This window comes from Carassius auratus, chromosome 47 (genome assembly GCF_003368295.1).
Source record: "Carassius auratus strain Wakin chromosome 47, ASM336829v1, whole genome shotgun sequence".
Classification (NCBI taxonomy): domain Eukaryota; kingdom Metazoa; phylum Chordata; class Actinopteri; order Cypriniformes; family Cyprinidae; genus Carassius; species Carassius auratus.
The window spans coordinates 6,180,649-6,208,619 of NC_039289.1; the positions used below are offsets into that span (position 1 = coordinate 6,180,649).

Genomic DNA, 27,971 nt, shown 5'->3' on the forward strand with positions numbered 1-27,971 from the left:
CCGCATTTTATATTGTTGGTCAACAATGTTTTTTTGTTATGCCCTGAAAAGCAACAAGTCAAAAGCAAGTCTTCAGAAGGAAATTGCTCGTTTTATAGCTTTCCTACTGATGCAGAGACTCTGGGTTCGTAAGGCAAACTAATATTATGATTATTCCATGAAAACACCACATTTAATGGCTTAGTCACGGTGAAAGTGAAACTTTAACGATACTTAGTGCTTAAAGACACATTCAGTTTAAATGTTTACGGCCACATGAAGCTGTTAGAAAGCATATGAGGATTTCCTAGAAGCAAGGATAAAATAACATTTTGTGTAGCCACCCTAACAAAGCTGAACTGTGGTACCTTATTCTCTAAAATAGGTTTAATCTTATCATATCCAAAAACTCACTCACTCTGCTGTTATTTAACAGATTAAATGCACTACAATTTTATTAAATAGTACATGTAGACATGTTTTTAATTCAAATATTCATATTAATCAAGGATTTATTGAAGTTAAATGCACCTTATTTCTTAATGTACAGAAATAAATTTTCAAATGTCCTTTAGTTATGATTATTTAATTTAGTCACTATACTATTTATTACTTATGTCTAATTTCAGTTTTAGTTTGGCTCTTGTTTTATATTTATTCCAGTTTATATGAAAAGGTTCATGTAGCATGGATTAAAATTTATATACAGAGTAAATCCTTTTCACTGAACACATAAAAAATAAGTTTGAAAAAGTGGTCGGAAGCGCAGTGGTGGAGACGCTGAAGGCGAGCGACCATGGTGCTGTAGTTCGTTTATAGCCTACCTAAGTTCTGGTGCTCATGCTTAGGCTTCAAATTTCATCAAAATGATCTCTATCTATCTATCTATCTATCTAGCGTTTTGTGACCTTAGGGTGCATGATGGGTTGTAGCGTGGTATAAGGTTAGTTAGGTACGCAGGAGCTAAACCATTTAGGGCCTTACAAGCAAGTAATAATAATTTGTCAATGATACGGAATTTAATAGGTAGCCAGTGTAGAGACTGTAAAATTTTAGACTACCTACAGTATAGCTTATTTATTGAAGATGCAGGACAACGACCTAGCAGTGCATTATAATAGTTCAGTCTAGAGGTGATGAATGCATGAACTAGCTTTTCTGCATCAGAAACAGGTAACATGTTTTGTAGCTTTTCAATGTTTCTAAGACGGAGGAATGCTGTTTTTGTAACATGGGAAATATGGTTTTCAAAAGACAAGTTGCTGTCTAATATAACACCCAGATTTTTGACTGTAGAGGATGTAACATTACATCCGTCTAGTTGCAAACTGTAGTCTACTAAATCCTGTGTACTGTGTTTTGGTCAAATAAGTAATATCTCTTTCTTATCCGAATTTAATAGGAGAAAATGATTGGTCATCCAGTCTTTTACATTTTTAACACACTCTGTTACCTTAGATAATTTAGAAGTTTCATCTGGTCTCATTGAGATATATAGTTGAGTATCATCAGCATAGCAATGGAAACTAATCCCGTATTTTCTAATAAAATTACTAAGGGGCAACATGTATATTGAAAATAGCAGAGGACCTAGGACAGATCCTTGTGGCACTCCAAATTTGTCTCTTATGATAGCTTTTCATAGTAAAGTATACTGTATGCAAATTACACAGGGGATAAAATAAATAAGTCACATGTACACAATAAAAACTTTTTTCTTTCAATTTATTACCTAAAAAAAAGAAAATGTCCTATCACAAGTCACACTGAAATGTATTGCTTAAGAAAAAAAATATATTTAGATATTTTCCTTTTTTTTTTTACTTGATTATTTTCATTATGTTCCACAAAAACAAAACAGGGCACAGCAACGCCCTTTTCTGCCTTCTGCCCACTTTAAAAAAAGCACAAAGAAATACATAATTCACAGTTACCATTTTGGTTTCATAAATTAATACAGTCACATATGTGCTACACCGGTCTATAGCTAGAACATAGTAAATTGTTTTTTTTTCTCGACTCTTGTAATCAGTTTTCATTGGCTACAAGAAAGAACAGGCAACTTAAATGATGTGATCAGAACTCCAACAAACTATTGAAAATTCCCCCCGTTCCCTCCCTCCACCCTTATTCAATTACCCAATCCTAAAACTCAGATCATCTCCTATGCTTTTTTTAATTTTTTACTTTTTTTTTTTTACCACTTTACATATAGGTGAGGCACACACAGAGTATATTTCATACATATATAAAAATTAAACAATGATTTTCTCAGGGGAGAGGGAGAAATCATCCATTGAAGTCGTTTATTTGAGAAGAAGGGAAGTGCATGTTGTCATTGTGTCCTTAAAGGACATCTCAATTGAGAATTAGGGCACTTTGTTGCTATAGCACTGCAGTTGAAACTTTTTTTTTCAATTAAATTTGTAAATTTGTTGCTTCTTTGTAGGACAGTAGGGTTCAAGGAACGTAATCAAACAAACAATGGAACACACTGATGGAACCTGTTTGAACTCCAGGTCGTGACTTGTAACAATGAAACCATAAAACACACAATATTCTACCACAGCTCCTATAAATTGATAAAAACCTGCATAAATGCGAATTAATTTGTTCAGATTTTTTTTCTTCGTACACACCGAAGGGGCAAAACTTTAAGGCACTGAAGCCTTGACATAATAGAGCCTCCACCTCCTAAACACAAAAACTGCCCCCGAAAAATTGATGCTTTAACAAAAACACTGGACAAAAAAGAAAAAAAAAAAACATCCCTATGTTGTCCACCACTCTGCAAGTGTTTCGATGATGAATGTTAAGGCCACTTGAACAGAAAAAAAAAGGAATAGACAATGTTCCCCTTCAGGTAGGTAATCTCATTGCAAACTCAGTGAGTGCAACATCAGTGTGGTTCAGGACATTTTCACGTTTATTTCCAAGAAGTCATTAGGGGCAAACGTTGGTTGCTAACATCCCTGTTAGTCTGATGGGAGTGTTTGGGGTTTGCTCTGAGGATCCCTTGGATGTTGGGAGTAAAACATGTTCCATTGTTCGTTATTTAGTCCAGGAATGATCCATGTACAGTAGAATTCCAGTCCTGTTTTGGTTTGCGACTGATATGTAACATCACGTTCCTAATTCGAAAATCCCAAGTAGCTGGAGCATTTTTTTTTTCTTTCCATTTTCAAAAATTCATGCTTGTATATCTTTTCTTTTCAGCACCAGTATCTCAGTATTGTTGTTATTATTTTCTTCTATAAAAAGGATCAGGATAGATCACACTTTTGCATGCAAAGAGAAGTCCCATATAGCAGCAGAACCGTCTGTCTGTGGAACGCCTGATAGAATATGTCAGTGCATCTACGTATGAGGGTATGAGGCACTATCGAGAGTGGAGGATACACTCCGGTCTGAATGTTTACATGGGAATCTGCAAAGAAGTCTGGCCAAATGGACGACTAAATATTGGTAGTCTTATTAAAATTGTATCACAAATGTAAGTGGTTGCTGGGATAACACCCTTGAATGGCGGTTTGTTTTAGTCAAATGCATAAATGAGAGATTCCACTTTGGCAGAGTGCACATTTGCCATTATAATGCACAATTGTAAACTATTCCTCTGGCACCCCACCACTCTCTCTATTATACACATTTAAACAGTAACAGGAGAGATACAGTGTGTATTTAAATGATTATATAACATCAGATTCATCTCACAGCCTTCCTTAGCAATTGCTGTTTTACATTTGGTTGGTTTGTATGTTTACACGGAGGTAAAAAAGAAAAGCCATTTTTTTATATATTCTAAAAACAACCTACTTCACAAGCCTTGCATCTTGCTTATTTTCGTTTCGTTTCATGTTTTAGTTTCCTACTTGAACCTCTGACTTTAGTCGCATGAGCTGTTGTTGAGAAAGCATTTTTTTGTGTAAATATATTTATACTAAACATGCACTGTGCCATCTCTTGGTTATGTCATGATATTATTTGTCCATTTCAAATCACGGGTGTGTGTGCAAATGAACCCTCCTCATCTACAAGATAGAAAACCTGAATGCTTTGTGGGTAATGCTACATATTTTGTATCATAAATCATCATGATTCAAGAAAAACAGGACTTAAAAACAAAGATAACCCCCTTCAAATGATTCTTGAACTGTGAATGCCCATTTGTAATGAAAAAAAAAGGAGGAAGTAGCTTCAGTTTCTGATTTTTGTTAGTTCATCGTGCCTGTATTTGGCCTGTATGGCTCTTCCCCCTTGAAATAAAAAAAAAAAAGTAAAGAGAAGAACAAATCCCAACACCAATGACGTCTGCTATGCTCATTTGTGTTTACTTATTGGACGTTCGGAGTCCAAATTCTGTCTATTTGTCAGTCCAATCCATATTCCAAACATCGTCATTTGAAAATTTAGTCTATTCCAAGATCAAAGTCTATCAAGGATGAAAGGTAAGTAAAAGTCTGTGACTCTTCCTTTGTGTAAAGTCTTCGTGGTCACAGAATTGATGAGGAGAGATGCCTACGAGATTCTGAATGTGCAGCTTTGGACACAGTCTTCAGAAAGTTTCCTCAGTAAAAATGTAAACCCCAGTCTTCCTCGATGAAGATGGCACAACCGTTGTTGCTTCAGGCCATGATGAATTCTGATTTCATATCAGCTTTGACGTCTGGCTTCCACACAGAGTCTTCAAAGTCCAGATCCAGGGAGCCTTCGCTAGACATACTGCTGTTACTGTTGCTGCGTCCAGCCTTCCGGTTGGGGAGCCAATGGTACGGGGCACGGGAGTCTCGCCGGGCCTTCCTGCGCAGGCGCTTCTGCTGCATGAGCAACTGCAGTCGCTCCACTTTGCAGCGCGTGGCTCGGTTCTCTGTCTGACGCAATCGGTCACCTGAAGAATCAGGAAGACAAAACAACAGTAGTTAGAGTCAAGGTCGGAATTTTTGGTTCAAGCTAAATGGCGTTGGTTAGGGTAGTCTAAACTGGCAAAAGAATGTGCAAAAATGTATCGTTCTAAAATCAAAATTTCATAGGGCTTGCCTAAACACCTAGTTGACTTGAACACAACAGCCTAAAACAGAATCCAGGTGTCTTGAGAATTTACAACACTTTTGGGACTCGAAAAACAATGCAAGATGTTATAGAGCAGCCAAAGGTGTTAATCTGAATGTAATGTCACAACTTCAGGGGTAAGGAAATTGGGCAAAAATAAAAGGAAGTTGACTAGTTAACCAATGACTCATCCCTTGCTGGCACACCAAAGCTTTCTAGCAAAGCAGGTTGACCAAGAAAGACTTGGTGTGGATACAATCTGCATTTGAGCATCCAATGCTAATGACTAGCATCCAAATCACAACATAAGGCGGTGACTATCTACGCTAGTCTTTTCAGCAGGGGGGAAATGCTGGTGCAATACACATATTTGGTCTAGGACAGAATGACTCAGTGCTTTGGATCCCGACTGCTGATCCTGCTGAATGTTATCAAAGGCTGAGCGCTAGATAAATAAACTCAAGTCTGAGTGGTGACGCTGATGTTCTTTAAAAGGCATGCTGCGATTACCCCCACCCCATTGCTCTCTCTCTCCCTCCTTCTCTCTCTTTGAATCGGTACAGAAATAACTACTCTCTGCTGCTGTCTCATTTCAAAAGAGAACATCCCAGTATGTGGCAACAAGTCCTCTCTTCCCTTATCAGAAACGGTTCGAAATGTCCTGCCAGGCGTGCCCTTGAGATATGCAAAAGGGAGAAGTGCATTCTTACAAAGGAACCCACACTCTTGTGAGGAGACCGACGCCCACGCGTGCAAGCACACACATTCCCAAGCCATACGATCTCGACTTTGCTGTTTCTTTAACAGGAAGCAAATACCTTGTACTTTCTAATCTCACAAACAATGCTAGGGTTTTAGCGGCTAATGCGCCAATTAAAGGGGGGAAAAAAACACTAGGGGGTTTTCCATACTACAGCTCAACCCTAAACCTTTCATTTATAAATATATTCAAGAGAATGGGAGAGAACAAGAAACCACAATCTCTTAGCCAGCTCCATTAAGAACTATCCCTGAATTAAATAATGAAATAGCCAGATAGAATGTCAATAATCCTGAGCATGGACTATCTTTCATCGCATGTGCTCCACACACATACGCACACAGCAACAGCAGCAGTAGCTTTTAAGATGGATCGATGGCAAATTAAAAAGACCTATTGATTAAACCTTAGCTCTTGCGCAGCAATCCATCTCCAGGCGAGGACACTGCTATTGGCTTTCAATAGAAAATGCAAGCAAATGGAAATTGTAAGCGAAGTCGGCCCTTTTTCCCCCCTTTCTTTTCCTGGCCTGAGCTCATTGAACGAGTAATCACCCACCCTACCCCCCAATACCAAGACCCCCACCCCCATACGCACACATAGTTCACTCCTCCCCAATGCCTCTGGAGAGAAAGACAGACAAGGAGGTAGAGAGAGAGAGAGAGAGAGAGAGAGAGAGAGAAGACATGCTCTGGAATTCCATCCAAAATGCAATAGAAAAAGAGACCAGATGCATATTCTCATTCGCTAATCAATTTCATCCACCTCTCCATATCAAAATGAAATCAGTATTTTATGTGGGCTCAATTTCCCCCCTTTACTTAATATCTTTCCGGGGTGGGCGGGTTTAAACCGTCTAGGAAGGATTTGTGCTATAAATGTAAGTGGTAGTTTTAATCATTTGGATATTCGTAGAGAAAGAACAGGCTGTACAAAGATCAACAGCAGACATCTGCCAAACAGTGCATTCCTAACCTGGTTAGACAAATGAGATTTGGAGCTTGCTCTTGCATTTTAGTATGATTAGAGAGGTTCTGGTCTGAAGGGACTTAATGGGTTATAAAGGTCTTTGTCCGACTAAACAAACTCAACAGATACACCATTCAGAAAGGGTCTCTATGCTAATGCTTCTGCTTTTCTCCTTCATCTGCCCTTTCAAAGAGTCTCCTTGCAACTCTCAAAAGTAGGGCAGCTACATCACCTTGCAGCCTGTGAGCTCTTCTGTGCATACCAACTGAGGCTGGTGGAGGAAAAAAACTAAACGTACTAAATGATGGTGCGGTGCCTCAAGGGACCGAACTACAGAAATCTGGGAGAAACAGAGCAGTGGACTCATTACCAGCACTGGGCACGGTGTGCCACTGTCAAGGTATTGTATGAAGCTCACAATGGTCTTGGCTTCCAAGCCAAGTCCTTTTTTGTTCTTTGTGAGAATCGGTGGCCCCTGCCTATGTCTTTTCCCACACAGTCGCCTTTCCAAACATATCCATGTACACTGTAAAAACACATCACCGCTAGTTTGGCATGGCTTGGGGGCTGTGCTGCAAGAAAAAATGAACTTATCCTGAATGTTTGGAACAACCCCCGCATCATTATTAGGATAACCGTTGCTGCCTGTGGGAGATACTTAATGTGGCCGTTTAGAGGGTTATTATTAGGCTACGGCATGGCCAGCAGGCCTAAAGCCATCCCAACAGATCCTTCTGGGCTGTCGTGACTGCAAAAAAGATGAACGGCTGCGGTGGGGGGCTGGGATACACCAGGAACAAAGGCAGCACAAGCAGTGCAAAAGCACTGTCCCTTGCTTCCAAGACCCCTCCCTGCGCGAAGGTTTGGACACATACAGGGGGTGGGTGAACAAGAACAGAGTTATTTTGCTGCCAGTGATGATTGCAAGTGAACAACATTGCCAGAAAAAGCCCTTCCCCCCTATCTTCACCCCCTCTCTACCCTTCCCTTCCTCCCCTCATCCTCCTTCGCCCCACGCCAATGATGCATTGTCTCAGAAGGAGCTGTGTGTGCTGCAGTGCCCTCAACGCACACTCAGGCCTGCGGATCAAATTAGGGGGGTTTGGGCAAAAAAGGCTTGTGACGAGCTGCCCCGAGCCTCAGGGGAAAGGAGTGGGGGGTGAGGGGGTAAGAACAAAACAACCCCAGCCCCGCCTCCTGCTGCACAGCTGTTCGGGCCTGCACATGAGATATACACCTGGCTTTCCTTTCAACCCCCCTCCCCCCAGCACCCACATCCACCCACGCGCCTCCTCCTCAATACAGCCTCATGACGGAGGCCTCAGAGGAACACAGAGAAAAAGAGAAAGAGGCAAAAGAGAACATGCCACAGTGGGTGGAAGAGATTACACCCAAAAAAATCCCTCTGGAATCTAAAAAGTAGCAGCGTACTGGCGAACAAAAGCTGGAATGTTGCACTCGCCTCATGCTTTTTGAAGGGAATGAGCTGATGTATGAGAATGTATTGATCCCCGCATAGAGGGAGAAAGATCCAGACCAAGTGCTGATGGCCACGTGAGGGGGGAAAGGGAGAGGAGGAGGATTAAGAATGAGGAGAGAGAGAGTGCAATGGAGGGAGGATTTTTACCCAGTCGATGAGGCTGTTGGCCTGTCTGCAGGCATTAGGTCAGTTGAGCAGGGTTTTGGGTAAACATTAAGCCCAACTCAATGTGTTAGCCCACACTACAGTGATCAGGGAGTCTCTGCAAGCTTCCCTTTGCCATTGATCCATTAAAGATCAGCTTAATTAACACTTGTCTTAGACTTGTTTGTTTGTTTGCCTTGATAAGTCCTGTGATCTTTTCGAGTCTGGGTGCGGAAATCACTCTGCATCAAGGGGAGATGTCTTGGCAGTGGAGGAGGAAGTCACACAAAAGTGAGCAGACATCAAATTCTGGCACGTAATACTTAATTAACCAAAAAAAAAAAAAAAATACAATTAAAATGCAATTCACACCTACAATAAAAAGTGTGACCAACATGCAAGAAACAAATAAAACAGTGAATTGTCATTAAATTGAAACTTTACTTAAAAATGGTATGAAAGATTATTTTTAAACCATATAGATTTAGCATTTGCTTTGTCGAACCTAACCCCCTCAGGATTTTCTAACAGAGTGACGAGATTCCCCCCCCCCCAAAAAAACACGCTTTTCACATAGTTCTCAAGCCTCTGCGATTCTCCTGTTTAGATGTACTCTGTGATCAGTAGGTGCTCCTGTTCTATAAGCCAGCTGAAGCTAACTCCCAAAGAGCTGGGACAGGTGCCAGTGTTGCCTCTGGGTTGGGAGGAGCTCGGAGTGGGCGCACAGCACAGGACAAGCATTGTGTTCAGCCATCTGCACTCCTAGCAAGAACTAAACCAGGGGAGCAGTCAACTCCTGACATCTCCATTGCTTTTCTGATACGAAGGCACCAATGACCCTGCAGGGAGCTGTGGTCTCAAATGACCACAATTTGCATACTAGGAGCAATAAAAGGCATCGGATATGGTTTGCCATGGCCCCTGCCTGATGAGCAGCTAAGGATAGTCGGCCTGGGGGGTTTCTTACATGCTTGTTGGCAGTGAGCAAGGAGGGGGAATGAATTATTTAACCCCGGTTGAGCTGGGCAGGTTTGAGCACCGTTGTGACATGGTGAGAGCCCTGGGGCACTTGATCAAGCAATCTGCACAGAAGCAAAACTGTCTCTTTTGGGTTAGGGAAAAGAACTTGGCAGTGTTTAAGCACTAGGGATGCCAGGACAAAGAGGAGCGAGATCTTGACATTTCACATCGTAGCAGTATGTACACAGCAGCCGGGAGCATTTGCTTTCGGTCGGATTAAATGAGCGAGGGAAGGAATTTGAGCACCCTTCCTTGTTCTTTCTATTTCACTCTGCTAAAATACAGCTCCACCCTGACGCTCTTGCACAGCCCAAACTAAACTAACCTGAGTTGACAGATGCAGAACGTTGAGGGGCGAAAGCATTCCTGCACAATCTTCCCCCTTCCAGTTTAAGAACCGTTTGGTCCCCGCTTCCCTCCCTCCATTTAGCGCATTGGCCAGGCAATACCAAATCTAAAGGCCATCCCCAAGTTTTACCCTACAGGCTTTCATTCATTCACTCCACCTACAAAAGGCAAGGCTGGTGGACCACTGCAGTATTAAAGCACACAGGGGCAAACAAAAGGGGTTGCCTGCAGTGGGTAAAGGGGGCTGAAAGGCTCTAGCAAACACAGGAATTTGAGTCAAGAATGGCGTCCCTCTTCATTCCCTCAGCTCTCCATCCTCCATCTCCTCCCAAACCTCTCTGCAAATACTGACTATAGTCTGTCAAAGCCAAATGTCTAGAAGAATCCAAGGATGTCTAAATGAGTATGGTGGGGATATCGGGTTTGTTTGGTCTACAATCACATCAAGTAGACAGCTGCTAAAAGTATGTGACATTTCAAAGAGGTCATGAAAGACACTGAGGTGTCTGTCCTATGTAGGCAAGTTGGTCACCAGGTGCCAAAGCATATATGTCGAAGGCTACGTTTACACGACACAGTTTAGTCAAAACGGAAAGTTTTCCCTTGCGTTTTAAAATTTCACGTATACACGACAATGTTTTCAAACGATTCGCGTTAATACATATTTGCGAAAACGGCCAAAAATGCAGTATTATTAATTGCAAGGCCAGTAGTTGGTGTTGTCACCTTGTTAGGAAACAGTACCTGAAGGGAAGTGATGATTATATGATATACAATATTGACGAAGTAAATCCACACTTTACTGAAGAAGTGTTAGCAAAATCTTGAGCAGCAACAATACTACCATATACTCCACCACTGTTGTGTATGTTTGTTCGCGCTTGCCTTTAAAATAGTACTACGCACGTGAATAACGTCACTGTTTTCAATGATTCCCATACTGGGTGCCCTTTTCACAAACTTGCACTTTGAAACCCATTTTCAAAAATATGCATTTTCAGTCTCCAAAACACTGTTGTCATTTAAAACGAATATTAAAAAACAAATTAAATGTTAGTCGTGAAAACACTGTTGTGTAAAGGCCCCTTAAAGCTATCTAGCAATCTCACAACTAAATCTTGCTGTTTTTTTTCTTCCAGAAAATAGCCACAGCACCCTTCCCTTTCTTCCATCTTGCCCAAGAGGAAGCACCAATTAATCAGTGAGCAGTCACTGGCCGGATGTAAACAACAATTTTATGAATGGACTCTTGGTATTTTCCCTCCACCGCCTCTTACTGACTTTCAAACACAATGAGCATTCTCTTGGAGCTCATATTTCTTGAGTGAATCTCTATTTAAAGGCTGCTCGGAAAACAAATGTCCATTGACTAGCCATGGCCCTAACTGCTGGGATGGTTTTTGGAACCAGAGTGGAACCAGTATGATGGCCCATTTACTTTCAATGTGGAAGAAGTATGAAGACCAGTGGTGGAGCATTATGCAAGCAGAAAACTAAGTATGTATCGCTTAAAAAAAAAAAAAACAGCAACGTAGGATTTCCTAACCCTTTGCGAGAATCAAGTGACCAAAGTTATTAGACCCCAGTAGTTGACGATATGTTTTCATATTGTGCAGCGTTAGCTTGGTATGCTTTTAATCTGCTCTAGATTGATAACAGGCCTGTGCTTTGAACAGTGCTAGGATGATATTTCTTCATTATCTCCGTACTCTCCAACAGTGGTGTTTCATGACAGAGCAGTTCAATTTCCTCCTCAGCACTGAAGCGAGCTGCCCCAGATAATCAGTTTTTACCAGACAGAGCGGCGTACCTGCCACACGTCTGTGAGTGCTATCTCGCTTCGTTATCTCTCTCCCTCTGGCTCTCTGCCTCTTTCCTCTTGGTAACAGAGTAGTCCACCCCCATTCTTTGCCTCTCAGAGGAAAGAGGACACCGTCAGCACAGAGACAAAGCCAGACATGCTGTGGCTGCTGAAGCATGACTACCAGGGCCTGAAAGAACAAGCTTAGTTCTTCCTCCCCCTCTCTAACATCTTCTTTTTTTTTAATCCTAGCACTCATCTTCGACCCTCTGAAACTACATAGACTCTACCTTGAATATGAATCTTGAACCTCTTGGCTAGATCCTAAATGCTACTGGCTACAGTAAATGCACTAGGAAATTAATCGAAGCATAATTTCTGGCAAATCCAATACAACTTACCAGGAGGCTTGCACATGCGTATCTGGCTCTGGCACTGCACCAGTGGGTGGAGGGTGGGCTGGGTCTCAGAGGGCACTGTGGTAGGCAGGGTGCTTAGTCTGGGGGTGTGGGGAGGTGAAGGCGGTGGCGACGGTGTGGGCGAGCTGGGGCTGTTGCAATGGGTCTGGTAGCGGAGCTGTGTGAGCGACGGTGGCATGCCCTGGTAATGCCGAGTGGCACTTAAAAGGTCATTCAAGATTTGAAGGATGGTGCCTATGTCTCGCCTAGGACGTCCGGTGCTGTCCTGACAGTTGGGATGCAAAGTGCCTTAGGAAAGAAAAAAAACAATATAGAAATAAGATACAAACTACAGATATATAACTATTATAAATAAAAGTGTCGTATGCGAGGAGTTGTACCTGAAAATGTCCCAGAAAAAACTCCAGGAGCATGGTTCACAAAACTTTCGATGATAGCCCCTGGTTTGCGGGATCTTGAGGGAGTGTTACAATTGCCAGATGTCTTTGTTGGGCAGCTGGCCTGTGCAAGACATGGGCCAGTGGCCAACCGTAAGTATAGTTTGCACATTCTACCAATTTAATTGGTAAACATAATATATCACCATTATTATACAAAATTAATGAATTGGATAATGCAGGGCAAACAGTAACTAACCTCTGGACAGGAAGCTGCAGGGCTAGGGCTGCTTGGAGAGGTGGGACAGGCTGAAGATGGCTGCTGGGAGTGAAGAAAACTTCCTGGGAGTTGAGAGGGGTGTGGTGGAGGGCTACAGTGCCCTGGGGCTGAGGTGGGGTACATGGGAGGAATAGATGGGATAGAGGGGGAAGGTGGGAACGCCGCTGGGTTGGATGGAAGCGTTGTGTTTGGATGAGTAGGATGTGGGTGTGAGTGATGTTGTTGGGGGCTGTGTGAAACCCTTGCCATCCCAGAGGCAGAGCCTGAGGCTGCATGCTGTCCTGTCGTGCCCTCTGAACTCCCACGTGATATGAGATGTCGATGCTGTAACTGTGGGCCGCCAGAGTGCTGAGCTGCCAACTGCAGTTGGACAAACATCATATGATCGCCTACTCGCAGAGCCAGTGTTAAAGGAGACCGTCCCGACAGGAAGTCGCTGACCTGTGAACAAGAAATGAAGAGGGGGTGGCTTTAGTAATTCCCTTTCCACTGCTCTATACTGGAAAAGAATTTGGCAACATGACTGAATGCCTTTTTATGAATAAGCAGAAGTATACAAAAGGCGCACACACACAAAACACTCTACCATTCAGCACACCCACGAAACACGAACTTCTGTCTGGCCCCAGGCCTGAAAAATCAGCCATAGAAACAGGATGCAGACCCACTCGCCACACAGTCACATAATAGCTAATTGTTTGAAAGGCTGGACCGGAAAGCCTTGCCCATTTTGGAAGTCGTGTCCTAGTGGTTAGAGAATTTGACTCCTAACCCTGGGGTTGTGGGTTCGAGTCTCGGGCCGGCAATACCACGACTGAGGTGCCCTTGAGTAAGGCACCGAACCCCAACTGCTCCCCGGGCGCCGCAGCATAAATGATACCCACTACTCCGGGTGTGTGTTCACAGTATGTGTGTGTTCACTGCTGTGTGTGTGCACTTTGGGGTTAAATCTAGAGCACGGATTCTGAGTATGGGCCAACATACTTGCACAAGCATAGAAGAATCAAATGTTCCAGAAAAAAAAACTGATAGCTGAGAAGATTCCATTTATTCAACTTCCAAGTGTGCTTGTGTTGGCTGACCTGTTGTTAACTTTTTGAATCACTGGGGCCTACCCTCTATCGTTTTCCTTCTCTAACTCTAATCTTGATCTATTTTTCCATCAAGCAGCCACTCTTGCAGTCAGGTGACCTTTACTATTCTGTACATTTTACTGACAGACCCTAAGAGCCAGACACAGAGACCCTTTTCCCATCTTTAGAAGACATGAAGTAAAAAAAACCTCTTGATAGCTAAGTATGACTATGGATTAATACAAATATACTGAATATTCTGTCAAGTTTTATGGTAAACCCTGTTTAGAGGTCATTGGTGGCTCACCCCTGAGTGATTATAATTATTTGGGCTTGCAAATCGCTAAGTAAATCATGCCAGACCCCACATTAGCCTAGCCTTCCAGATCCATCATCATCAAGGCAAAGCATCAAAAAAGCCCAGACTCATAATAAGAGAGTGCATGAACCTCCACAAACCAGAAAAAGTGCCTCTGAAAGGTGAGGACATGGTCTGCAGAGACATTCTCCACAGCAGCCGTCAGTTTGAGTCACATGCTTCTGGTGCAACGACCGAATGACCAAAAAGACAAAGACACAGTGGGTTTACGGATCTGCAGTCTTCCCTTACACAGCATCTAAGGAACGTGTGTGCAAGTATACATTGTACAATGTTTCTGTGGTGTTTAAGAGTTCTTGAGCTGACTGGAAAAACTAAGATATTTTAACAGACCATTTTGGAGAGTCTTAGTGCTTGTGGAAGAAAGCCCATATTTAGTAACCCTCAGAAATCTGCCTATAATCAAGAGTTTCAGAAGACTTGCGGCCAGAAATTCCAGACTTCACCTAGCACGGCTATATAGAATCTATCAGGTGTACATAGCCTGAAGTGTCAACATGTAGTCTATATCACCTAGAATGGATAAGGTAGTCAAAAGAGACCGCAAGTGTACATTTGCACAGGGCTCTTTGTTCTTAAGGCCACTGACTCTCTTTCTCTCGCCGAGGCACACAGATCAAGTTCTATAACAGAGTGCTCTTGACACTGGCTTGGAAATTCTTTTGAAGCCAGTAGCCTATCTGGATCCACCCCTCCTTCACTAACTACATGAAAAATGAATAAACTGGAGGTCATATTCTCTATAAAAACAGCCCCGCGTGGAATTTGTAGCCATAAGGTTTTCCACAGAACCGCAAAAAGCCAATAATTTACTCTTCTTTTTTCATTTATACAATATAATATGCTATTAATAAGATTATAGTATAATGCAGATTCATAACAAATATAGTATTTTGTAAAAGTAATGTATTCTAAGAAACGTACAAAAATATTAACAATTGAGAAAGTATTTTTTCATCTCTATGACTATTAAAAGATTTTATCTAGAAGTATTATTTGTCTTACTGCATTTGCTATAATTTTTTTTTACTTAAATATGAACAAGTTCACTACAAGTAAAAAATCTGCCAAAATAGTGAAACAAAACACCCTTATTTCAATATTATTTAATAAAAAAAAGTATTGATATCTTATGTATGGAGGTACATTTGTTTTTATACAAGGGTTTTTAGACATTTAATTGGAATACAAGTCAAAAACACCAGTTAAAAAGACTTACAAACTCTTCTAATTCGGCATATTTCACTCTAAAATCAGTGGAGTATCTGATTTAAAGGCAACAAAGATAGATACATACATACATCTATGGCAACAAAGTTACCATGTCGAAGAATTGTATACTTGGCTAAGCCAACAGACTAGAGCTACTATTCCTTTATTTTTACCCTTCATCCATTTTGATTTGTTGGGGAGGCATTTTGCTCTGCAGTGGGCTGCGGTTGCTATGCAGTGAAGAGCGAGTGAAGGAGAGAGAAAGAAAGCATGATAAGGGGAGACAGGGGAGGAGGGCTAGGGGAGAAGCCTTGTAGCGAGAGAGAGAGAGGGTGGAGGGGTGTGAGGATGCCAGTAGATGCTGATGAAATATTCAGTGAGAGTACGCCTCTAGCTCCTTCCGTTTTTTTTTTCCTCCCTTCCAACTCTATAGCTGACAGTTTTATTTATTGGGGTCCCTGCGGTTCAAGGAACTCATTCGCAGGCGGTTTCTTCTGTAACACAGGAACAGCACCAGATTGACGTTCATCCACAGCCTGAAGACACCTGTCTATGAGGGGTCAAGTAAGAAAACGGGTTCTTTTGATACCAAGCAAGACTACTGGTCACCTATCAAAAGCCTTAGCAAACACGGAAAGTTCAAAACCAGCTTATTAACCCTCACCATCGACTGGTGGGTTTTGATCGTACCAATATAGTCCTCACAAAGGGGTTTGAAGGGTGTGGATGCAACAACAAGCTCCTTCCCAATAATCAACCACTTGCATCTTTCTTCAAACCCTGAAGAGAAGACTACCTTCAAAGATCTCACTCGAGGGGTTTGACCTACTCAAGGTCTACATGAGATTGAATGGTGAGGATTCAGCAGGTAAAGACTAGAACCTGCAAGGAGCCTTTTTCCATCATGCCTGTTGACCAAAACCATTAATGTAATTATTCCAAACCTACATGACTTTTTTCTTTTTCTGTGGAGAACAAATGAAGATATATATATAAAGAATAAAGGCCATACAGATTCAGAAGGACATGAAGCAAATTTCCAATTTTTGCTTCTGCTGTGTCCACTCTTCCTCATTCTCTGAGCATCAAAGATATGCACCGTGAAAGCGCAACACCTTTTTCTTCAGATGACTGAACAGATTTGTCTGGGTAGGCGAGAGACTGAGTCAAAACAGACGTGTCGCACAGCCAACAGGATTCAAAATATCTACAATCATGGGACTCGGCATTAATTAATGCATTAACAAAACATGTAGAGAAATGTCACCCAATAAAGAAACACTAACAAGGACACGCACAAGGAACAGTGCTAAAAAAAAATGGCTCAGTACAGAAGACGAGTTTGACCCTAATTAAAAAAGCTGGTGGCTTGGTTATCAGCTAATGAGAAGTTCTCCATACACCCCCCTCCCCCAATCCTCGTTTTCAGTTCAGTCACGAAACTGAACACTTCAATCACAAAGGCGGATGGGAAACAGGAACAGTCACGAATCCGAGTGATTGCCCATGTCAACACAATCCCTCTTGGATTGGGAGTGCTCTCCGAGCGAACACACATAGGCATGGAGCAGATCAGAGGAACACAAACTAATCTCTCCTCCCATGTGCCAGCTGTTCACATGACACGACAGCACCAGTCTTTTCGATTTCAAATATCTGTAAACTAAAAAAAAATCCATTGTACATATGGCGCAAAAGCCATCGGCATCCTATGGAGCCTTGCCACCCAGTATGACATGCGTTCCCACTGCTTCTATTTTCATCCTCAATCTATACCTAGGTTTCTGACTCATCACTGTCCTTCCTGGCAGTCACATACAGATCAGACCCTAGTCCGGGGTGACATCACTGTGACCATCTCTCAGATTTAGTTACTCTCCTTCCCTCGCTCCCTCCGAGAAGGGGGTTGGGTGGGTGGAAATGACAAGGGGTGACTGAGAGGTGACTCGCTCTATATGGTTGGATCCTATTATTTGCGTCTGTCCGTTTTCAGACACAATGACAAGCCCCCCAGCCCCATTCTAAAGAGGGTATGTGGGTGTCTGTCTGGAGGGTGGAGAGTTATGACAGGAAAACATCTCTAGTGCGAAGTGCTGAGACTGGGGGAGAGGCGCTTGCTTATAGAAATAAACCGCTATGTTTTCCTCCAAGGACAAAGCGAGCAAGCTACCTGCCTTTAGAGGCGGATTAGCACCGAAACCGCTAATTAACAAACTCTGTCGCCTGAAGAAGCAAGACACCAGTCATTACGTCTACTTGATGGGCAGAATCACCAGAAAACAAAGTGCCGTTTGAATGCAAAAGTGGCGTTTTAATGTTCAAGAGGACGGCTGATCAATCAAGTGGAGTGCAGAAACTGGGCTAGATTTTCCCTTGGAACTAAGAAACTCCTTGATGTCATTTCATTCTTCCTCTTTAACGGCGGGAGACTATGGAGAGACACGCGAAACCACAGCATTTTTAAATTATAGGCCAGAAAAAGCTGTTAGGCCAGAGTAACAAGGGGAAAAATGCCATTCCAATAACTGCAAGCCTTCCCTTTCCATAAAACAGTCTGGTTATAAGGAGTCTGAGAAAGATCTTTCCCTGGAAGCAAGCGTCACAGCTCTTAGAATTCTGCTATGTGCTGTATATGTGGTTGTCCGCTATAACTATGAATCCAACTTTACCTATTCCTACATGGCAAGATGGGCAGGTATCATTGAGCGCAGATCACTACAGTCGTTGTGGCTGCACGACTGACTCATTTCAATTCTGATTCAATTCAGTTCATGTCCATAACCATGAAGCTACAAAAAAAGAAAAAAAAAAAAGAAAAGAAAGGACACAAATGATGACTAAAAATGCAGATTTCTAAAAAGGGGCCGTTTCATAAGCGACCAGATGACACAGTTAGCTGTCTACAAATATTAGATCAGAGGAAAAGAACAAGGAATGTTTGCACAGTACTGCAAAAGCTTGCTCGATGGGAAAGCCACTTTGAACAGGTTAAAAAGCTTTTCTACAGAAACAGTCACTGCCAGGAGAAGTTGTATTGAATGAGAGCGGTGCACTCCCCAGTCTACCCTTCCCCCTCGTACGCACACAGCCACACTCCGTCACACTGACGTCATTACAGATAGATGCTTTCATCTCCTACACAACTGCACATGCATATCACTCACACACAAACAGAATAACTCAGAATAACTACGGATTTCCAAAAATATCAGCAAGAAGATGCCGCGGACCAATTTCATGCCCATGTAAGTGTATCTGGCAGATATTTTAATCAATATCCAACAACTGATTGGATGACCACTGCGATATAAACAATGTAAACAATAAGTTTGATTGGTTAAAATATCTAATAGCTAACATTTAACCATTAGCTAGAAATTAAAAATAAAGCAGCATAATAATCATAGTTGGACACAGATTCTTTCACGTGGAAGGTGGCTTCTCAATGAATTGGCTTCTAGATTAGGTTTGCCTCAGCTCACAGATGTTGCCTGGAAACTGGAAGGTGCTTCTTAAAATATGCGTAGTAAGTGTGTGGAGGTCTTTAAGTTAAAAGCTTAGGAGGGCATCATCTGTATCCCATTCACCTATGTGTCAGTGCAACATCTTGCCAAGCAGAGAGTTTCAAAATATACAAATGATCCTTTAAAAAAAGAGCCAACTTGGCCGCTGCCCTGGCAATTAGGTTAAGTGTACACACAACTGTCCAATGTAGTGAGCCACTGTGTAATTTAAACATCTACTGGGATGACCTTATTAGAGTGAAACCTTACCTGCGTTTCCGTCAAGCTCTCCAGCGCCTGCATAACTGACTGCTCAGGTCTTGATGCTTGAGACTTTGAGAAGAGAGATACGGCAGGGTAAATAAGTGTGGCAAAAAGATCTGGCCAAGTGTAGCACATGTAATGTAGCTCAAGCTCTTTTTACCATTAGGCCTGCTTCAACTGTTGGAACCAGCGTTAACTTGCTCCCATCCGTTATTCCCAAATCTTGAAGTTTTCCTGAACTCAAGCGTCTGGAAAAAAACAAGGAGATGTTAGACTTTCCTAGACAAATTCCAGCATGTTATTTCCAAAAAAAACCCAAAAACAAATCTGTTTAGGATTTATTTTCTTCTTCCAAATAAAAATGATATTTAGAAGAATGGCTCAACTGAATTTGTTGAAAATTACATTGGACCCCATTGAATTTCATTGCTGGGCTAAAAAACACAGAGACTCTTTCTAAAATATTTTCTTTTTTGTTCAAAGAAGAAAGTCATAAAGGTTCGGAATGAAGGGCTAGTAAATGATGAAAAAAAATCTTCATTTTTGAGTGAACTCTCTCTTTAATTATAAACAAAAACCATCATTAAAAATCTCTCTCTCTCTCCCTCTCTCTCTCTCTCTCCCTCTCTCTCTCTCTCTCTCTCTCTCTCTCTCTCTCTATATATATATATATATATATATATATATATATATATATATATTTATATGATGTTTTTCTTTAAATCTAGATATACATTTTTGGAAGAAAATATGAAACAAAGTAAAATAATTCATCCGTAGCCTATACCGGAAGACCAAAAACCACAAGGGGTGTCTTAGTCTTACAGCATATGTCAATAAGCTTGTTTATCCCAAACCAACCCAGCATGAATCCCAGTGTTTCAAATACACAGTCGAAATGTATTTTAACCAACAAATCGGTAAAAAATATATCTGTCTAAGTGGCATAAATGTGCATACATGTGCTCAGGCTAAATGTCACCACCTCCTGCCGAACAAAGGGACTGAGCACTTGGCCTGGAGGCAGCTAAACCAAACAGAAGAGATTAAGCGACTCTCTTCGTTTTAAAAGGATGATGTAATTTGGTGGTGATTACTTGTGAGGGCTTTTCAATCGGCCCAATTCAAAGAACAAACAATGCAACTGTTAGGGTCATTTGCAAGTGACAAAAAGGGCTTCTCGCTCACCTCCCAGCTCCACCACCCAAAGCGCAATTGTTAGGCAATGTGCAAACTGCACTGAAACTAACATCACTCCATCTTCTCTTAATGTTTGCTCAGAATATTCTAACACAGAGGTGTGAGACCCACTAGGAATGCTTTATTCACCGGCATTCAGTTTAAAATGACGATTACTAATCAAGGGATTAGGAATGTCTATTTATATGCATGCACTACTGTCACTTAAACCGCGCACACCTTTGGGCCCTTTAAAATGGAAACAGTGGTACAGTTTCAGGTGTAATGCAGGTTTCTGCACCTTGCACATGGCCTACATTAAACTGGCTTCCACAGCACACTGTCAACAGCATAGATCACTTTCACTTCTCTATTCGAGAGGTTGTGGACTACCACAGCAATAATTTCATGGAAGATATGCAACATGGACTGCAAAGTTGCTATGCATTTAACAACACAAACCATGGCTCCATGATGCAGGTGTCTATGGCAAGCCATTCAAATATGTAGTCCGTAAAACTACATATTTTGTACTAGTAACTGTCTACCTTTCTTTTTCATAAATACTAGCACTTGACTACTCCAGTAGTGACTAACATCTATTCAGTTAGCCAGCAACTGCTCATTACTTGCATACTAGTGATGACTATTTTGCTAGTCCTCAATATCCCAATATTAGTAACCATAACAGTAGTACGGATAATAATGACTATTTGAGTAGTTCAACACTACTAGTACCTAAACTGGAATAGATACTAATAATTACTAGTTATATGAACCACAGAAATGCAAATGGTTAAGGGTAACAACAATAGCTACTGGTTATTACTGAAAAGAAAAATAGTTAAGGAATATGCTCCAATATTTACTTAATTAATACAAGTGATTAATTGAATAGATACTAATCATATGTAATGTTTTCTCATCTATATTTTCTAGTGAAATAGAAAGATACACTTTCACTTCTGGATCAAGTGCTAGTAATAAAAACAAACACTCATAACATAATGAATTTAAATGAATAAATGTTAAAACGGCTTGCCATCAGAGGCTGAAAATCTCCATTCGGAACCCACCTACTGGCTCTTAGCCATTGTTTTAAAAAAACTATCCTTGCAGTCTAACAGTATCAGACTACTACTCACGTTTCTTTGTGTAGCAGCGCGAGTCTTTCTTTGGGTACTTTCAGTCTTTGAGAGAGTCTTCGCTTAAGCCCTTCCACGGTCTCTTCTGCGGGAAGGGAGATCTCGATGCGTGTGCCGGTGGTGGAGTGGATGTACAAATTCATGGGGGGCTCGCCGGAGACGCTCTCGCAGGACGGCGCAGCTCCGCGACTGCTGCAGCTCCGGGCGCTCGGATGCTGGTCCATTCGATAGCCTACGATAGAGGAGACAGGGTCGATGGAAGCGGACGGAAAGGACTGGATCTCTCAGTGGAAAGCTAAATGTGAAAGCTCTTGGAAAATATTCCCAATGACTATTCCCGTTTGGTGATCGATCCTGCTTCTTATACCGCAGTATCTAATTCTCTCTTTCCAATAAATGCGTATTCAGTTAAAATGCATAACTGTAGTCCTTTGTCGTTGACAGTGTACTGCAAAGCCAGTGCGACCTTTTAAAAAAAAATCTTTTTTAAAGCGAAGCCCTCATCAACTCCAATGAAACACGCATAATAATGCCCGTTGTTTCACCGAGTCTCGCTTCCACTGTTCCGCTGTGGTTACGCCCACAATAGTACTGCCCAATCAGAGGAGGCGCATGTAAAGCCGTCACCTGTGTAGCCAATGGGAGGATGTGCTTCTCACCCACGTGGAGCGCAAACCCCGCCTCCCCTCCCCACCACCACCACCACACACATCGCTTTCCTCATTGAGGACAAATCCAATCTGAGTGGGCGAGGAGCGCCGGCCCACTCGAACCAATTCCGCACCATTCATGAGGCAAACTGTCAAAATAACAAAAGTCACCTAATATAACCTTCCATGTTTAAATAGCAACACTGAACGCTCTGTTTAGTGTTTACTAAATAAAATCTTACATATAGCTAAGAAAGATAACCAAGAAGCGTCTCAAGTTGCGTATGTGTTGCCCACTGTGTTAGTTTATTAACGTCTTCTTCCACAGCCCCAACTGTTTTAACGATTTTTGTGATATATTTGTGGTACGTAGGCGTATTGTACACACTGATATGGGCGAATCTTCCTTTGTATTAGCATACATGAATGTAAAGTGTATTAATAAATACGTATAGAAGTTAACGCCTTGGTGTGAGACATTTAAAACGTAACATTTGTAACATTTATAACGTCTTGAGATATTCTAGAGAATGAATATAGGCACAGCGGAATATTTAATGCTATATAACGATCTATCAAAGCTAAAATGCATTTTTAGGCCAGTGCTAGACGACAGAACACTTCCCTTAATTGAAGAATCATCCATATGCAAATATAGGCTATCATTATACACGCAAGTTCTAATAGCCTGTAATCTTTATACGTGTGTGCAGCTTACGTTTAAAAGCATGTATTACGGTTATCATTATCTCTATTCAAATAGTACCCCATAAAAGACAGTATGCTGTTAAGGAAACGCTGCGTCCCAGTCATATAGTATAATAAGCATCGCTTGGGGCGATAGGCTACATAAATTAACACTTACGTCACTCACTATCACGATCTCGTGCCAAATGTGCTGTAAGCTACAGTCTGCAAACGTCTGCAGATGCGAGGCGAGCTCTGATACAGCACCTTATCTGCGCAACAAAACTTAATTACTGATGTAAAAAACTGTTTTGGGTTATATAGCAGATCTGCTTTGCGAAATCCAATTGTGCCTTATGACAGAATTTACAACTTATTCACGTGGTGCACGAGCGCAGTCATCGCTGACTTATGTTAACCTGTAAAATCGATCCATCCATCTGTAAGCTACTGTGTGAAAGCAACCAAATACTTGAGCGCCTACCAGTGGTAAAAAAGAGGTAATGGCGACACCAATTTCTAATTTAGCAGTGCCACAACAAACCAATTTTTGCATAAACAAGAAATAAACATCAAGTAGAAGCGTAGGGGCTTATTATATTTGCGCAACTGAAAGTAAAAGTTAACACAAACTTGAATATCTTGTCATTTGCCTATCCTCATGTTGTTCCAACCCCATTTGACTTCCGTAGAGTCCAAAATAATACTTTAGGCAGAATGACAAGCTGAGTTACTGTTTTAAGGAAGAAAGATGCAAGTGCATGAAAACTGTTCTTAATATTTTTTTTTTTTTTGCTCCACCGAAGAAAGTAAGTGACAGAGAACAACACGAGGATGAGTAAAATTACATAATTTTATTATTTTTAATAATATTATTGTGTGTGTGTGTGTGTGTGTGTGTTTGAAAATTGTCCAAGTTCAATCAGTCACAAATCACCTAAAAATTCGGAAACTAGTTTTTACAAAGAGTTTTCCCAAAAGCTTTTTTTTTAAAAAAAGTAAAATATTTATAATAACTCAAATAGAAAAGACAGCAACCCAGCTGTTGCACAAAAAAGTTCACCATCCTTATTAGAAAATTTCATTCTGACACTCACCAATTATTGTGGCGAAAACTTCAAAGTTTCGCGACAATGTCTCAGAATCCTCCACAAGGTTGCCTAGTTTTGGCATGTATAGAGAAAAATTGAATGTAGTTTAGATTTGTCCACCAAAAAAACAAAACAAAAAAACACTCCACTAGGATGTGTCTGCAACAGCCGGTACGCTTGGTTTAATGAATCAGCCGTCCCAGAGCAGACGCCGGGTTAAATCCCAAGTCTATTCCAGTGCTCCTGCTTTCCGAAACTACTCCGTGTGACAGCATTCGAGAGCTGGAGTTCAAGTATAACACCTCTTTAACAAAGCTGCTCACAGAAGGGGTGGAGACTTTGCGGCTTGCGACGTCAGCATGTGTTTTAAGGTGGAGGCCCAAAATCACTTGCTTTATTTGATTCTGTATGGGCATTTCAAAATATTCTATGAATTTCTCACTTCACAATCACTCTGATGCAATCTAAAAGCGCAAACGAGGTTTGTTTGGTTGGGGAAACACGTATAGCAAAAGTCTAATATCTGAGCCACCTTAAAAGATGTTAACGTGGAGAAGCGTATGATTCTTTTAGGAGGGGCGTGACTATGTCTTGACGTCATAAAGAAGTAACTGGGCAACCAGTCAAGGAAAACACATTGCTTGGATACAAGAGAAGTCGACGAAAAACAACAAACTTACGAGGAATTCAAATCGCAGGAAGTTTGTGACGCCACTTCAGTAGAGCACCAGAGATGTTAAAGATGAGAAACTATGATGAAATAGATCAACATTTCAAGATATAAAAGTATTCATATTATGTAAATATACTTGGCAGTTTAAGCCGGTAAACTCCACCATAGAGCAAACTCTAAAATACAGGACTATATAGAACTATATTTCAAATTAGTAACTGAGAAGTCATAATGCAGAAATAGCACATATGATGTGTATATTAATATGTAGTGGAGACCAGAACGAGGAAGTTGACGATGGAGATATATGTTGGTTTTAAACATCTCATTCAAGACCCATTAATAATTGTATTAAATGAATAATAAAAACTAATTTTCAGCCTAAAGATATATTAATGCATTAAAAGTTGTTAGTAGTCATAATAACAATGTACCTACAACTTTAGAACACAACAGTACTGTAATGTTAATACTCGCATTAATATTGAGTCTAACACCTTCCCTCATCTCCTTTTTGAAACAGTGACACAGCAAGGTGGAGGCCACAAACCTGAAACTGATTTAGAAATTGTAGATGATGAATTATGTCATTGTACGGGTTTTACTAATAAGCTGACACAATGTGCTGTAAGAAGGTTTAGCCGCTTTTCCACCCTAAAGGGAATTAGGTTGAAGAGGTTCTTCGCTCTTGCCAATTTAAACAGCATTCAGTGAATCACTTAGCCTTATTCATACAAGCTCGTCTTTAAATGGAATGGGTGGATGTGACCGATCTGAAGTATCACGAACAATGGGTATCTTTATGTGTAATCGAATGTTTGAGACATGTGTGGGACATATGTGGGCGTCCGTGCATGTGTGGGTGAGCAGCATTCCAAAGCATCAAAGTCATTCCCGTTCCCGTTTGAGAAGTGTTCAAGTCTGTATCCGTCTGTCCATTCCGATTGTTTTTTACCCTGATTCCTTTGTTAAAAACAGAGGGGGAAGCATTGGGCCACACCTGTCAATGCGTAGGGCCATGGCTCATAGGTATGTCAACAGGAAGTGGGAATAAATGAGTATTGTGGGAATACAAAAATTACACAAGAATCATTTACACCTCCACCTAATTCACATGAAAAGGTTATTGAGCAAGAAGATGGCTAACTTTGCAAGTCTGTTTTTTTTTTCAACTGAGTGTGGGTGATTTTTGACTACTGTTGTAAAGCCTTGGGCTGGTAAGATTTTTTAATGATATTTGGCCTCACTAAGGCTGCATTTATTTGATAAAAAAATACAGTAAAATAGTAGTAATGTGAAATATTATTGCAATTTAAAATGGCTGTTTTCTACTTTAATATATTTTACCATAAAATGTATTTATAATTAGTATATACTGAGTTTGTACGAACGTTGCTGTGGACGACTGCAAATATCTGATACCTGCAATTAACCAATGAGAATCAAGTATTCCAGACACCGAGCCACTCTGCCAATGATTTGTTGACCGAAAAATAACTGTTGTGTAAATTATGACGCACTTAACATCGCTCTTAAAATCATCTAGCATATGTGATGCAAATAACAGCTTTCTCATTACTTCAAGTGGGTAATTCTGAGATAATCATGAGCCCACTGATGGAGGTATTCTAGGTATATAATCACAATATTGCGTCGTTTGTTCCAGGTCTTAGTAGCTTTGCAGGCGTATCACATTTGTATAGTCTTGCATAAGTAGCCACCTGCCGGGCTTGACCACGTTATAAATGAAAAAGTTGTCGTAAGCACTTCTTTATGGAAACCGAGTGCAACCACTACAGAAATCACCCAACACATGAGCCAAATTCCAATGCAAATTAAGCCTCTTCTGCTTGTTATTAATACACATGTCATTTGGTTTTATACAAGACATCACATGATGAATTAAGGCGAAATAGAATTACAGGAGAATCTTTGTTAGCCTCATGTTCGGCAAGGTTTATTTGTTCTCCGCAAACCCTCGTTATCCACCACCCACTCAGCAGCCCACACTCAAACACACATTCTCCCATGTACTCTCGGTAGCCTGCAGGCTTAATCCTGGGTTGGCTCGGATTAGCAACTTCCCACGTTAGGCTAATTTAATCAGGACACAGCTCTTGAGAAAAGCAATGCACGGGTGGCTGCGTGGCACACTGACATTTTACCTGTATCCACTGTTGGGCTGGTTGCGGTAATCTAATCATTGATATGAAAGGTTATTCTGGCCCCTCTGATTCCATCTGTGACGTAGGAAGCTCAGTCATCTCGTGTCCAATCAGACTTTAAAAATAGAAGCCTAAACTTCACAGGAATGCCAGTATTTCCCGTCACTCTTTGAGCTGCAGTCCCCACGACCGGCCTTTCTTGCTAATGTTCCTGCTGCTTACTTCCTTATTTCCCTGTGCCGTTCAAGTCCACCACAGAGAGTTCAATTGTGTCAGTCCGGTAAAGCATTTACATGTGGGCCAATGAGATTGTTTACTTTTACAGCTTCTCACATAGTGGCCGAAGGAATCAGTTTATGACCTCTATGAAGTGTTCTTGTGGAAAGCTGGATTAAGTCTAAAACATTGCTGGCTTCCTAGAAACAAGGTAATCCTGCTCCTGCACAAGTCCGTTGAGCTTGTCCATATGTTGCGTAATTAGAAGTCTGTGCAGTATTAAAAGTGGTTGATAACTATTTAGGTTCACAACCCGAGCATTAAAAAGATGCATTTTTAAAAGTACAACCGTGCTAGCATATTGGAAAGGTTCAAGTTTCGACATTCTCATATTGCTTGATTTCAAAGGAAATATGTCATTTGTTCATGCAAATTAATTCTTTTTTGTGCTTTTCAGTTCCTCATTAGTTGACAGTCAAACAGCTGCCAAGGTAATATGAAGCAAGAATTTGACAAAGCAAAACTGGCTGCGTCAAAAATGTCAGAATCGGAACAGAATTACAGTATATTTAAGCATAAATAAAAATAACACAAAAAACAGCACATTTATATATTACATCCAAGTAAGTTATGATACCTGGAGAAACCTATCCGCCTGCATTCCCAGTCATCTCAATGGCACTTGCTCGGCTGGCGTTGAACCCCATAGAAGTATGCATATGAAATCCAAAGGCTTTGCTCATGAGCACTTGTTTTTGCAGCCAGCCACGTGACTAATCACTCTAGAGCCACAGCGAAATGACGTGGCCATGGAGCTGATTGGATGACGAATGGACACACTGTACAATCCCAAACTGTTTACTGGTGTTTATCCAGCCGTGACGTCAAAAGCAGCAGATAGAAACCAAAATGAGGCATTAAATAAATACATTTAATATAACAAAGCTCTGATACAACATCAAAACATCACACATGGCTAAATTTTAATGGCCATAAATAGAGAAATATGGTGTAGTTACAGCATTACAAGCAGCGGCTGAGGGGCCATGCTAATTAACAAAACATTGACCACTAATTGCATCAAGCATTTCTTTGTGATGCTTTATAT

General features: G+C 41.2%; 1 protein-coding gene across 2 annotated transcripts; it reads right to left on the reverse strand.

The window, feature by feature from the left end:
• Window positions 1-1,687: 1,687 nt before the first annotated feature.
• On the reverse strand, window positions 1,688-27,522 carry LOC113064919 (midnolin-like). Of its 2 annotated transcripts, none has more exons than XM_026235931.1 (8): window positions 27,501-27,522; window positions 21,382-21,613; window positions 19,218-19,305; window positions 19,064-19,126; window positions 12,606-13,067; window positions 12,350-12,470; window positions 11,952-12,257; window positions 1,688-4,867 (listed from the first exon to the last, which is right to left on the reverse strand). In XM_026235931.1, the coding sequence occupies exons 2-8, from the start codon at window positions 21,603-21,605 to the stop codon at window positions 4,605-4,607; spliced, it is 1,527 nt and encodes a 508-aa protein (XP_026091716.1). In that variant the 5' UTR covers window positions 21,606-21,613; window positions 27,501-27,522; the 3' UTR covers window positions 1,688-4,604. The 2 variants fall into 2 exon arrangements, with proteins under 2 accessions (XP_026091716.1, XP_026091715.1); XM_026235930.1 differs by lacking the exon at window positions 27,501-27,522 and adding an exon at window positions 23,816-24,100.
• Window positions 27,523-27,971: the final 449 nt, after the last annotated feature.